The sequence below is a fragment of the Marmota marmota genome, unplaced genomic scaffold, assembly GCF_001458135.2.
Source record: "Marmota marmota marmota unplaced genomic scaffold, marMar, whole genome shotgun sequence".
Taxonomy (NCBI): domain Eukaryota; kingdom Metazoa; phylum Chordata; class Mammalia; order Rodentia; family Sciuridae; genus Marmota; species Marmota marmota.
The window spans coordinates 5,544,878-5,558,385 of record NW_026000020.1 but is presented as its reverse complement, the minus strand read 5'-3'; the positions used below and the strand labels follow the sequence as shown (position 1 = coordinate 5,558,385).

The following is a 13,508-nucleotide window of genomic DNA, read 5'->3' as shown; positions in this document are numbered from 1 at the left end:
AGATGAAGAGCAGACCATATAGTTCAGCCCAGCAGGGTCAGGAAGAGTGGATGGGGTTGCAGAGAGGATTTTGAGGTGGGAGGAATGAAATGAAGTATTGGGGCAAACCTCTGCTTGTGATATTGAAAGGTCTGAGTGTCATCAGTTGAGATAGTTTGAGGCCAAGTGAAGCGTAGGCCCAGGGAACATCCAGAGAGTCCCATCAGTTGGCCAGGGGAAGACAGGGAGAAGAGCTTATGCACACACCAGAGCTAATAGGCTGTTGCTCAACTGCTGCCATGGCCAGGAGTCACAACACTGCTTGGGAAAATTGACCATGGTCTAGATGGGGGTGGGGCAGTTTAGGCCAGTGACCAAAGGTGTCAGGAGACATCTGTTGAGTGTCACCGAGGTGGATGAGCCTAGTTGGCTGAGCAGCAAGCTGAAGAGAGTACACAGGGAGGACTCCCCGTGTAGACAGACACGCAGTTGCCTGAGGCCCGCCAGGAGCAGAGTTGTCCTGGAGATAGGAGAAGGAGAAGCCAGGAAGGCCTGGGGTCAGCACGAAGGGCCCAGCATTCTCTGGGAAGCCTCACACAGCCTCCTTGACTTTGACTCATCCCCTTGAAGGGCTCTTCCTTTTGCAAGCAAACCAGATGACCAGACCTGCCCCAGCATTCACTGTCCCCAGTGTTCCTTTGGAGAGCAGGAAGACGACGACGCTTCTGTGCCCACTGCAGCTCTGCATAGCCAGCAAGAAAGCGTGTCTGTTGCACCATTGCATGTGCCATGTGGAGCGTGTGCGTGCGAGCTGAGATGGCGTGGGGCCCTGAAGGAGAGCGCCCATTTATCTGTGTGGCTAGTCAAGAGGGGGCTACCTGGCTATCCCTGTCCCAGGAGGGTCAAAGTGTTGACACTTGATTACTCTGCATGTTCACTTCAGACTTTATTTCCTAAAGTGCTCTGCAGGGGTTTTCCAATATATAACACAAGTTTCTATCTAATTTCCTACCAGTGTCATAAAGTCACTTGTAGGCAGGGTTTTGTTGTTTGAGCTTTCCTTTAATGCAGGCCAACCGTGCTCCCAGCGGGCTGTCTCCTGGGCTTGAGTTGCTTCAAGGAATAAGCATGGTGGGCTCACAAGTTTATCGTCCCTGTAGTTGGGGCCTCGACAAATAATTTTAAGTATTTTGACAAAAAAATTAACTTGGCTTTTTAATTTTTTATTTGGCATTTGGTATTTGCTAACAAATCGCTAATATTTCATTTTGGTTCTTTTCTTTAGCAGTTTTGAGGAGTGTTGGTGAGTTTTCTGTCGTGGAGAGAGTGTCTGTTTGGGTCTCGCTTTCACGAAGAGAAAGCCTGTGCTGTCCCCTGCCCTGGCCAGGGCACCGCTTCACCCCTTAGTGCCACCTGGGCTGCAGTTAACTCACACCCTTGTAGAGGAGCTCTCCCTTCCAACTGCAATGTGCTTTGATGATGAATAGCCAGTCTGCAGGGAACTGTTCACCTTTCCAACCTGGCAGCAAACCTGTGCTGCCCTCATTCTGAGACAGGGCCCGGTTCTTGTCTCCCAGGATGAGGAAGATCCCAGATCCATGGGTATGGTTGGGAACCCCTTTCCATCTCTTACAAGAATCTTTTCAGTTTTCAAATCATCCCCACCTCTTGTACAAATGAATCCAGCTTACATTTCCATATACTTATTAATTTGTGCAGACTTTTAAAAGGATCTTACTTGAGTCAGTTTTACCCCTTGAGGGGGCAGACCTGTGACCGAGTGACTCTTTCCACTAGAGAACTAGATGGCAGCCAGAAGCCACCAAGTGTACACCTAGGGTTCTCCTCCACAGCCTCAATCCCAGACAGGAACAGGGCCTTTGCACTGGTGCTCCATCTGGAGCACCTGCCCCTTTGGAGCAGATGATCTGTGAGGCTCTGGGCCACAGCTGGACCCTGACTGAGGTTTCGGGGCTCTGCTAGGAGCATCTGACAGTAGGAAGTCCTTGGGACACCCCACACCACACTGAAGCCTCTCCAGCTTTCCCCGGAGGAAGGCCCTTCTCCCAGGGGTCCTGAGAGAGGGTGGAGGGCTCTTGGGGAGGGTAGCTACTGCTCTTCCCTTCTCTGCCAGGGCCTCACCCTTTTCTACAGTACAGGTGGAGGGTAGAAACATCAGGGTTAGGTCTGAGGGCTGGGGAAGTGGGCCAAAAACTCAGTTGCCCTTTAGAAGTCCCAACTGAAGTTATCTGGAAAGTTCTTTAGTCCTTTCCTCTTACTGAGGAGACTAGACCTTCCATAGCCCAACCTGGTCCTGGTTACTCCCACCTCTCCAACCTTCCTTTCCCTATAAACAGGACATTTCTGAGACAGGTAGGGAGCATTTCTGACTAAATTCAGTCAGAGACTACCCAGCCTCCCACCTTCTACTATGAGCAGGGTTCAGGAGTTCAGTCTCCACAGGGACAGCCTTGCTCTTCATGTTCAGAGGGACTGTCACTCATCCATACCAGCCATTTCTGGCCCCTACCAGAACAGTCCACCCTTAAGTTCCTTTGTCATCTTTATTTTAGTCCCTAACCCCTCTCTGGGTAGGTCTGAGTCAGTGGTTTACGGCTGGGGGCCTAACGTGTGGCCCATGGACCACACCTAGGATGTTACCTACTGGGGCTGCCCCAGGACACTCTGGGACCCCAGGGTAGTTAACAGAACAGACGGGTCACTTCCTTTAAGACTCCCTGTTAAGGCATGTTTCACACAAAGGAGCAAAACATCTGCACCCCAGGCTTCCTTTCATGTGGCCGCCTGCTTTTAGAACTAGGTAATGGGGCACGTGTGTTTATGTATTCCTGAGCACCTGAACAGCAGCTCTGTGAATTGTTCCCCTTCTCACACTCACCATGTATATCCTGTGCATCAGTCCCAGGGCTGCTATTTAGGAGCCCAGGTGAGTACAAGTGAAGGTTTTCCTCCCAGCCTTGGGATGGTGTGTGCACCCAGCCACCCACTTACACACACAAAGGTATATCTATGTAAAGTTCTTACTACATGTGGACTCTAAATATTGAGGGCCTGGGAAGCATCAATTTTTTAAAAGTTCTATTTTGAGATATGTATTTTCAAGACCAAATTGTCTTAAATGGCAGCTATTCATTTGGAAGAGTGATTGCAGATTGGAAGGTGGTCTCTGCATGCGGCGCTGTGGAATGGCTTGTGCCACACAGGCTGGGTCGCCGTCTGCTGCATGGGCTTCTGGCACATCCATTGTTCTTCGTTGTGGTGTGTGGGCTTGTGGTGGTGTTCTTTCTGGGGTGCTCTGGTTTGTAGTGCTTGCATGTTCACCCCCATAGTCCAGCAAGAGAAGGGGCAGCCGTAGTTTCTTGATGATCACTTTTGGTTTTCCCTGGAAAAGGCGCCAGTATCCCTCATCTCCAGGATGTGAGGGAGGGTGTGGTACCCTCTGTCCTCTCCTATTTCCCTTGTTCCCAGAACTCAAAAGAGAGAACTGGTCCCTCAGAACTTGAAGGGTCAGTCAGTCAGGTCCCTCTTTCCAGAAGGGAAGGGACACCATTGCATCCAGAGTTCACAACTTCAGATTTTAGGAGACTTCCATATTGGCTACTTGTATTACTCCTCATTTTCCTTGGCCTTCCCAGGTGGTCTGAAAAACTTATCACATTGGATTGTTTGGGATCTGAGCTAAGAGACATGGAATCATCCTTGCCACCTAGGTGTTACAAACATACTGACCCAGCCCCGGGCTCTAGGGAGTGTGGAGTTGGTCCCTCAGAGGCTTCTGGTTCTGCTGAGCAGCAACGGGGCTGCCCTTTGACATCAGATCCCCAGACTGACATGCTGCATAGTGGGTGAGGAGGTGGGAAGGAGGAAGAACCAGGTTTTCAAAGCCACTGAGGTGCTGGGCCTGGCCTCTGGCTTGGCACATTCTCCACTTTCTCTTTCTCTGATGGACTGTTATTTTTCAAAATAAGGACATTCTGGAGCAGGGAAGAGGGAAAGGAAGCCCAATTTTCTCGGGATTCACCAGGGTCAGACGTGAGGGAGGAGAACTGTGGTTCTGCTTAAAAAAAGTTAGACATCCTGATTGGCCAAATGAAAAAGCAGGTTTGGGGCTTTTGTTGTTGTTATTGTCTTATTTTCTTTGGCAAAGTCCACCGCCAATTGTGGTCTTTCCCTTCAGTGTGATAATTTGACCCATTCTGGCATAAGGGGACCCCAGGTCTCTACTTAAGAACTGCTTATAAGTTGATGGACGAAGTCCTTAGGTAAAGATTCTGATCGTTTGGGTGATTACTGTGTGTGACGTTTCAATGTTTGTACACACATATACATATAACATGGCAGAAACACAAACAGGTACAAATGCAGGTAAAAGACCATCCTATTTTAATATGTTAGGCTTTGAACACATAGATGTAAAGGACCTGCCAAAATCTCCTTTTGCCCATCTGCAGCTAATATAGCACAAGAAGATACCCCTGAGTAACAGACTTCCTTATTTTAGGGCGACCTATGGGCCAGGGTTAGGATGCTGTTGCCATTTTCTTCAGACTCAAGAGAACCCCTTAGGATCTGTTCTTGTCCTTTCTAGTACATCTTCTAGCTGCCAGTCCATAATCTACATACCACAGGATGTCGTCAGAGCCAAGGAGATCATTGCCCAGATCAACACCCTGAAAACCCAAGTTAGTTACTATGCAGAGCGGCTCTCAAGGGCGGCCAAGGACAGGTCTGCCACTGGCCTTGAGAGGACACTTGCCATCTTGGCAGACAAGGTAGGAGGGGCTGCCTTGTTGTATGTGTGTGTTTACAGAGGGGGGTGTCTTTGGGTTTCTGGAAGCCAGTGAACTCCCCAGGATAGCCCAGATGTGCCACAAAGACAGTGACTTTTGGATGACCTGTCTTATGCTAAGGAGGTTTGGTGATTTCCTCATGGCCGCAGAGCTGGACTGGCCAAAGGCAGAGCCAGCCCAGGGCCTACAACTCTCGGGTGCTGCTTTGTGCTGCTGTGTCTCCCAGCAAGTCCATGGAATCATTTTATTGGGGCTGATGCTGTCCACAGCTTTCTTAGTGACTGCCTTATCAGCATTTTTTTAGACACGTTTCTATTGTACTTAAATTTCTAAAAAGAAACCAAGCCAATATACAGACATAAGAAAAGAACAACATGATTCTCTTGGCTTATATGTAGCCAGTAAGCCCATTCTAATTAACCATAACTTGATCCTGATTACAAAATATGTAAATGTTGGTCCATGCAAAGGAGTGGAGATATCAGACCCTTTTGATGGATGTTGCTTTTTTTAAAATATTTTTTTTAGTTGTCCATGGAGCTTTATTTTATTTATTTATACCTAGTGCTGAGAATCCAACCCAGGGCCTCGCACATGCTAGGTGAGCACTCTACCACTGAGCCCCAGCCCTTGATGGATGATGCTTTTTGATTTCATCAGCCTCTCAATACATGTGTGCGCGCACATACGTGTACATTCTGATTACACATTCTCACCCACACTTGCTTTGCTGCAAGCAAGCTGCTGTCTGATGATGATGTGTTATATTCTTCACATGTGTCCACACAGCAAAAACGATGATTAGATCCATTGGAAAAGAAAAATGTGGTCCTGGCTCTAAAATTTCTATGAACCACAGAATCCCCATTGTGTACAAAATTTTCCAAAACCAGAAATTCTGTGCCATAGTCCAGCTGCCCAAGCGCAGGACCTTGGGTTTATATGCTGAGAGGCAAAGCAAAAAGTCTCAAATGGTTGAATCAAAGTAATGCCTGAGCTCTGAGGACTTGCTCCTTAGAGGGGCAACCCAGGAAGTCAGCTGGGATACTGGGCTCTTGGAAGGCCCTTCCCCTCACAGGCAGGTTCAGAGACAGGTCAAAGCATGTCTGAAAAGACATGTCAGTCTCCTCTCGTCTTCCTTGTGTTCTCCGTCCTTGATGGGAAGTTCTTGCTGAGATTTGGCTCTGCTGAGTCGTTTGGGACCTTTGCACTCAGACGTTCTGGGGGAGGCAGCTCTCTAGTTGCTTGGCACTGTGGAGAGAGCAGAGGCTAGGCCTTAGCCCATCCTCTCCTCCATGAGAAGGCAGGCCTCACAGCTCTGCTCTTGTGTACCTGCAGACCCGGCAGCTGGTCACAGTCTGCGACTGCAAGCTGCTGGCCAATGCGATCCATGGCCTGAACGCTGCACGGCCTGACTACATCGCCTCCAAGGCTTCCCCCACCTCGACAGAGGAGGAGCAGGTGATGCTTCGGAACGACCAGGACACCCTCATGGCCAGGTGGACAGGGAGGAACAGCAGATCTTCCCTGCAGGTGGACTGGCACGAGGAGGAATGGGTGAGTCTGCTGTTTACAGCCTGTTTTCCTGCCTCTGAACTTGGATTGCAACCTATGGAACCTGTTGCCAGTCTCTTCTCCTCTACTGTGCCTAGAGGGTCAACTCTAGGGTGTCTTTCACATGGCTCTTGGGCCACCTGATGTAGAGAGAAAGACTATTTTGAAACCATTGTGTGCATATGGGCAGCAGGACTCTATTGGGTGCTGGACCAGTCTCCGCCCAGGTTGGTGAGGAGATAGGTTTTCTCCCTGAGCCCCTGCCTTCTCTGGTCTTCCTGCCCTCCCTGCCCACTGCAGCCTCTGGTGCTGGCTGCCTGAGACCAACCAAGCTTCATCAATCTCTGCCCACCCATTCCTCTTCTGTATTTTTGGAGACGTGGGAACTCAGGTGCTGGAGCTGCTGCCCACATGTTGTGTCACATTGCTGTTCCTCAAGAGTTGGCCCTGAGAGCAGGGTCTGTGTCTCCTGAGGGAGGGATACATTGTTCAGCATCATCGTCATTTGAAGCATTGCTTTGTGAAGCACTGAATTATTACTAAGCAGCACTGTGGTCCTCTGCACCGGCATCCTGTGCTCTGTGTGTCTTCTGCAAACCACCCCAGCCCTCTGTCTCCTCCCCAGCTCCCCATCCCCAGGACCAGCTGTCTCCATCCCCTTCCATCAGAAGTAGACCTTAGTCCTCTGTGCCTGGTGGTTGTAGGAGCCTGCTGTAGAGGGAGGAGGGAAGAGATTGGCTCTTTTGTGACCCTGTGACCCTCTGGTGACACTGGAAAGCAGTGCTACATAGATTTACCAGCATCATCTCTCAAACTTCCAACACAGTGCTCCTAGGACATTGCTGTCTCTGGAAGGCAGATAAGGCATGGGGAATGAGCAGTCACCTTACCATTTCTCAGCTGTTGATGTTCTAATGCACATGGTGGCCTGGGCACGGGGGTGAGTGGGAGAGCTGACCCTAACCGGCCCTCTTGGTTCTTAAGGAGAAAGTGTGGCTGAACGTGGACAAGAGCCTGGAGTGCATCATCCAGCGGGTGGACAAGCTGCTGCAGAAGGAGCGTCTGCATGGCACGGGCTGTGAGGACGTCCTCCCCTGCGCAGGCAGCTGCACCAGCAAGAAAGGTAACAGGGACAGCCATGCCTACTGGATCAGACCGGAGGACCCCCACTGTGACGCCCCCTGCTCGCCATGCCCCTGCTCCATGCCCACCGCTGCATGCCATCCTCACCCGAGCACACGTGCGTATGCATCCACGCTTCCCACACCACCTCCTCATGCCACATCGTTCTGTCGTCTGTGTCTCTGACTCTATTTCCGCCCCAGGCAGACTGCAGGGAGGGCTGTCAGGCAGAGGGGCCATCCCAGTGCACGAAGCAGCAGGCAGAAGGGTAGAGGCCCCTTTGGCCCTTCCATGCAGCAGAAGCCCACTTGTGAGTCTGCGTATCTGTCAAAGGCAGACTCTCAGGCCTTCTGGGTCACACTGCCAGACGGTAAGCTTAGGGCTCCCTGGCTTTTCAGGCTTGTCAACCAGCCTGAGAAGTTGAAGGAAGCTGAGGTGCGAATGCCTTCCTGATATGATGTTTATTGCATTTTAGGAGCTAGTAGAGCAGAGGGAAAGGTGAATATTACAGGGTCACTGCTGGGTGAGCTAGGCCTGCAGGCCCCGAAGATTTGCCCAAAGGCTGCTGTTCTTGGGTAGGCACTCTTACCAGCAGAGGCCCGTTTCCTGGGGACCTGTAGCTCAGTCAGATGGCAGTTCCCCATTTGTGGGCCTCTGAGGGGCTGAGTTAGGTTTGCCTGTTCAGCACAACCCTCCAAGGGGGACCTTCAGTAGATGTGGGACAGTACTATGGAGCAGCACACCTCAAAGCAGACACACGGAGCATGTCCAGACCCTCTGCCCCAAGGAGGTCATTAAAGCTGAGGACCACATGCTTTCTAAATGAGTGGGTCCTTGTCCCTGCCTCCCAGGTGTCTTCCACCCTTTCTTGTAAGAGCTGGAAAGGATTTGAGGCCAGGCAGCTAGGAACTGGCTATAGACCCAGCTTGCTCTTGGAGGGCGGCGGGAGCATTAGGCTGCGTGAATCAGGCCAAGACATGCCAGGGTTATGCTTCCTGGGATGAGAGCTTTAATCTCAACTGGACACCTTCCATTCAAGGCAGAATCATCTCTTGATAGATTCTTCTATATACAATGCTCTTGCCTCTTTAATCCACCTGCAGTCTGTTTCCAGAGCACTGTCCTGTTGGGCCTCTGGTTAAACAGTATCTGTGTCACTCACTTTTCCATGTATGAGGGACTGTGGCCTCAACCTCCTACACCTGTGATTGAGTCATAGCGTTCATTTGTCTCTATTGTGGTCTTGTTTTATTGTTGGTTTTTTTGAAAATGTGAATTGTGTTTCTCTTTAAAATTTTATGAAAGTTTATTACTTCTCTTTAATATTATCTTGTTTATAGCAGCTGGGGATGTAGCTCAGTGGTAGAGTGCTTCCTTAGCATGCGTGAGATCCTGGGTTCAATCCCCAGCAACACCCACACATACACACACACAAAAAAAATCTTGTTTGTAATTTTAAAATTTTCTGCAGATATAAAAAGAGTAATTTGTTGGATTTTTTAAAAAATCAGGAGCTAATTTGTTTAATAAGATGCTGTAGGGCTGGGGTTGTGGCTCAGTGGCAGAGCACTTGCCTCATACACGTGAGACACATTGGGTTCCACCCTCTGCACCACATTAAAAAAATAAACAAAAAAAAGATATTGTGTTTGTGTGTACTAAAACAATATTTTTTAAAAAGATACTGTATATCCATAATATAAATGTCACTTTTTTCTAGGCACATCTGATATAGTTTAAACACATTTAAATTCAGTTCTAAAGTGATTTAAGTGAACATCTGTGCACTGTTCAGGTCTTGATTGTCATTGTGCCATCAGCATCAGCTCTGTTGTGAAGCATGCACCTGAGAGAGCCTTACTCTGCTGATCAGCACTCAGAGTGTAGGAAGCCATGTGCCCCCAAAGTGACTATGGGTGGGCCTGAACTTAGAAACCTTCAGTGTAGCCAGGAAGCTGTTCAGACCCCAGTGTGGTCAGGAAGCCCAGGAAGAACGAGACCATGAGCCATGTATTTGGTGAATAGATCCATGTGTCCCCAGTGCCAGAGCATGGCTGTCATGACTTTTCACACCATTTCCAATCACAGGGGTGGTCATTTTGGCCCATTGAGCAGGTCGTGTTCATGCCAACAGATTGACTCTAGGAGAACAACTCTGCCCCTTGGAAAGGCTTTGTCACTGTTCATTCCAGTTTTCTGCCTGACCTGGGTCCTTCATTGTCCTTTTTTAACAAATATATATATATACACACACACACACACACACACACACACACACACACATATATGTATATATATATCTTCTGTCCCCTTTGCCAGTTTAAGAAGCTATGTCCAAAGTTGATTGGAGGGGAAGGATACTTGGCAGCAGGTTGTAGAAGTGTCCCAGAAGCTGGTTTTGGCTGGTTTGGGGAATCTGAAGCTGCCTCATTTTAATATCCTGAGAACATCCTTTGATTGACATGTTCCGGCACAAAATTAAATGAAGTTTTACTCCTGTGATACCTTTTCAAACTTTTTTCCCCTCAGATGGCACAGTTAACCAGGAATGTTAGGGGCTTTATGGGAAATGTGAATTGAAATGAGGGCATCCCAGTGTGACTCAGTGGGTGAAATGGAATGAAAATTGGTATTCTTTGGAAACCTGGAGAATCTCCTAATCAGATACTTGCTCAGATGGCCCAGCTTTTCCCTGTAGTTGAAATCTGAAAGCCTGGCCTAGGACTCTTTTTGGTACATTGGCTTCGTTCCTGGGTCTTAATGTTTCGGATCGCAGAAGTTGATCTTGAACACAGGCTTGCCCAGTAAGTCAGGGCAGTGGGCTCCAACTCAGGAAAGCTCCATTTGCTGGTCAGTCTCTCTCATTTGATGTTGTGAGCTAACGTGGGGCTCCATCACTACCGTGTCTTTGATGTGGGTTCATTGTTCTGTGGCATGTGTTTCACAGTATACTTGTTGGTCCACCTATCCTGAAGAGCATTTGGTGTTGATGTATTAGCCACCTGAGTGTTGGTGCTGGTGAACCATGTGCTCACCACTGGAGAGGGCTCGGAGCAGCGGTGACCTGCCCGAGGCTCCAGAGAAGAGGCACGGGCCCCAGACCTCTTCTCCTATGCCTTAGCTGCCTTACTGCAAGCTGCTGATGCAGCTGCTCTAAGATTGAGCTGCTTGTGTTTGAACTGTGTGCCGTTCCTTAATCATCCCTGTCGCCCTCCATTTCTGTGCAGATTGCAGCCCCCCTCCTGAAGAGTCCAGCCCAGGTACGTGCTTTCCACTCGAGGCTCCTGCCGATGTCTTTTTAACATTCAGGTAGCATTTGTGACTAAGTGATCAGAGACTACTTTATGCTCCTATAGTTGGGAAAATGTTTCAGTAGTTCTTGGTTGTGAAGATTGGTGAGGGACTGGTTGGGCTAAGGGAATTATGGCCTCAGGAAGGCTACTACATGCATTTTTTTAACTTTTACATCTTAAAACCTTTGCAGATGATTAATGCTATGAGTGTTGATGGGCTTCTGAAGTGGGTGACCTGGCTTGTTACACACCTATTACTCATACTTCCTGTGTGCTCACCTGACTTGTGAGCTTGACTCTGAAGAAGCAGTCAGTTAATATGTATTCACCTGAAAGTTGCAACATTCGTAACCACTCTGCATCCTGGATATAGCTTTAAACCAATTTTATAAGACCTAGCTATGGGCCTCTGTTGGGATTAGCCCTAGAAATGGAATCTTTGCTGCATTTGCATGTAAAATGCAGTGCTATGGCTCTAGTCCAGGAGTCGGCAGACTAGTCCAGGAGTTTAGAGCTCTGAGCTAAATCCTGTCTACAACCTGCTCTTATAAATATAATGCTTTACTGGAAAAGACTCATGCCCACTGTTGATGCCCATGCATTATCATTGGCTGTCTTTGCGTGGCAATGCCAGAGCTGAGTTACTTGCCACAGAGACCCTGTGTCCTTTAGAGCCTAAAATATTTATTGTCCAACCCTTATAGGAAAGGTGTGCCGACCCCTGATCTAGTTCATATTGAGATTCCTGGATATGGCTTATGGTTTTCCCAGAGTGTGCATGAGCCCCCAAATAATATTATTTGTTTGTTTCTTATACTTCATAAATAAGCTACAGTCTGATAATTGAATATTCTTCACTGGATGTGAATGTCAGATGAAAGAACACTTACTTTATCCCTAGAGTACGGTACACTGATGATGATGAGCTTTACTGAGCCTTTCCTGTCACTCATTGGTGGATCCTGTCTGTTCACACAGCACCCTGAATAAGCTCAGCGTGAATAAGTGACTCCTTATTAGCAACCCAGAACCCCATATGAAGTTGTTCTTCAGTGGACTAATTGATTGGTCACAATGCATTTATTTTCAGCCCCTTCACAGCTTCTCTTTCCCAAAAGTCAGTGTATTCTTGAGCAGGTGTTAGACCCCATGCCATCCACCACAGCCACTGAGCCTTAGTAGATGACAGACAGTCCACCCTGATCCTTCTTTCCATTGCTTCTCCTGGGCCCAGGCCTCATCCTCCTCCTTTATTTCTGTCTCTGGGTTTCTGTCCTCAGCCTGCCTTCACAGCAGGCAGAAGGCTGGTGTCTTTACACTGAGCCCACTCCCCTGAGCCTCAAGGATAAAGTCCCGGGGCCACCCTGAACAGTGAGGACCAGGAAAGCGGGTGGCATGTAAACCTGCCAGAGACTCAGAGACTCCTCTCCACACCAGGCTTCCTGAAGTTGATCGACCTGAAAGGAAGTCAGCACACAGACAGCGCCTGGCTGGAGGACTCTTGGGTCATGCCAGCCATGTTGTTTCCAGAGGCACAAGTGCCTTCTCACAGTGGATGTTAAATGGACAACATGGTCCCCTGCCGGAGTCCCTGGAGAGCTGTATTTGATCTGGGTAGAAACACGCCTGCTGAACCTCCCAATGAGCAAAAAGTGCAAAAGCAGAGTGTGGACTTGAAAGAGCCCCTTATATCTGAAGTCAATTAAGACCACTTGTATTTTCTGAATATTTTCAGGTTAAAATAATCATATTTGCATATTACTTATATATGTATGATAATGGGAAAAACAAAATTGGCAACATTTGCTCTGAGCACATTTATTTCTTAGTGAAAAATAATTTTTGTGACTACCTAGCTTTCCTCAAACTTTTTGGCTAATAAAACCTGATTTCTATTGGTCATTTTTGCTAGGTCCTGGGTATGGTTGTCATGTGTTCAACAGAGTTCTTCAAAGAAACAAAAACTTGGTGTCTGAGAATCCTAGAGGGAGAAAGACTTAGACATTCTCTAGCACTGCTGGTGTGTTACTGAAGAGGCTCCCGCGGCTGAGGGTGGAGGCCTTGCTGCCACCCACCACTGCTCGGCACAAGCCTGGCCCGCGACTCACATTTTCCACTTCTCAGTCCAATGTTCTTTGTCACCGTGACTTATTTGCTGAGATCTTTCTGCTGCTGATTTCTAAATTTAAGTCTGCTTTGTTTCCATTACGGTTATAAATCCTTGTCAACATACAACATGCCTGCCTCCAGTTAGTTCCCAACCTTTGAGCAGTTAATATGCGTTTAATCCACATTAACCAAACATGGAGTGTAGGCAAGTTCCTGTGCACATTCCAGGTGTTATCTGTAAGTTTCTCAACAGAGTGCTAGTCAGACAGTTTGGGAGAGCACAGCCATATCCCACTCCCTCTGCCTTCTAAAGTCTGTTTATCAAAGGTAGAATGGCCCTCTGCATCATGGTGACAGCCTGGGGCCTCAGCCCTAAAGGTTGGGTGCTTCCAGGGCCTTGAGCCTGTTTGGTGCACTGGGCTCACCAAGTGGGGATGAGCACATGACTATTTCTGGACTCAGTGATCTGTTAAAAATATAACTGATGAGGGCATGTCTTCTCTTTCAAACGCCTTCTAAACAGGAAGGAAGAAAGAGCCAAAGATGCCCCGAGCCCTGATTTCTCCCTTGAGGTTCTATTTTTAAAAAGTTGTTCCAGTCCAGGGTCAAAGTTTCCTTATATTTCTAAAAGAAAACTAAT

The 13,508-nt window shown here is 48.3% G+C and overlaps 1 protein-coding gene across 19 annotated transcripts in view; it reads left to right on the top strand.

Annotated features, from left to right (window-relative positions):
- The window catches only part of Inpp4a (inositol polyphosphate-4-phosphatase type I A), a 135,347-nt gene that overhangs the window by 97,379 nt on the left and 24,460 nt on the right, over positions 1 to 13,508 (top strand). For 6 of the 19 annotated variants that reach the window (XR_007350201.1, XM_015499699.2, XM_048810302.1 and 3 more), the window contains 5 exons: positions 1,265 to 1,282; positions 4,589 to 4,772; positions 6,129 to 6,347; positions 7,329 to 7,584; positions 10,694 to 10,726. Coding sequence is in view for 18 of the 19 variants with exons in the window: in XM_015499699.2 (XP_015355185.1) it covers positions 1,265 to 1,282; positions 4,589 to 4,772; positions 6,129 to 6,347; positions 7,329 to 7,584; positions 10,694 to 10,726 (710 nt within the window). In the remaining variant the exon portion in view is untranslated. The remainder of the gene's footprint in view (positions 1 to 1,264; positions 1,283 to 4,588; positions 4,773 to 6,128; positions 6,348 to 7,328; positions 7,585 to 10,693; positions 10,727 to 13,508) is intronic. The other 13 variants (XM_048810306.1, XM_048810303.1, XM_048810298.1 and 10 more) reach the window with 9 other exon arrangements.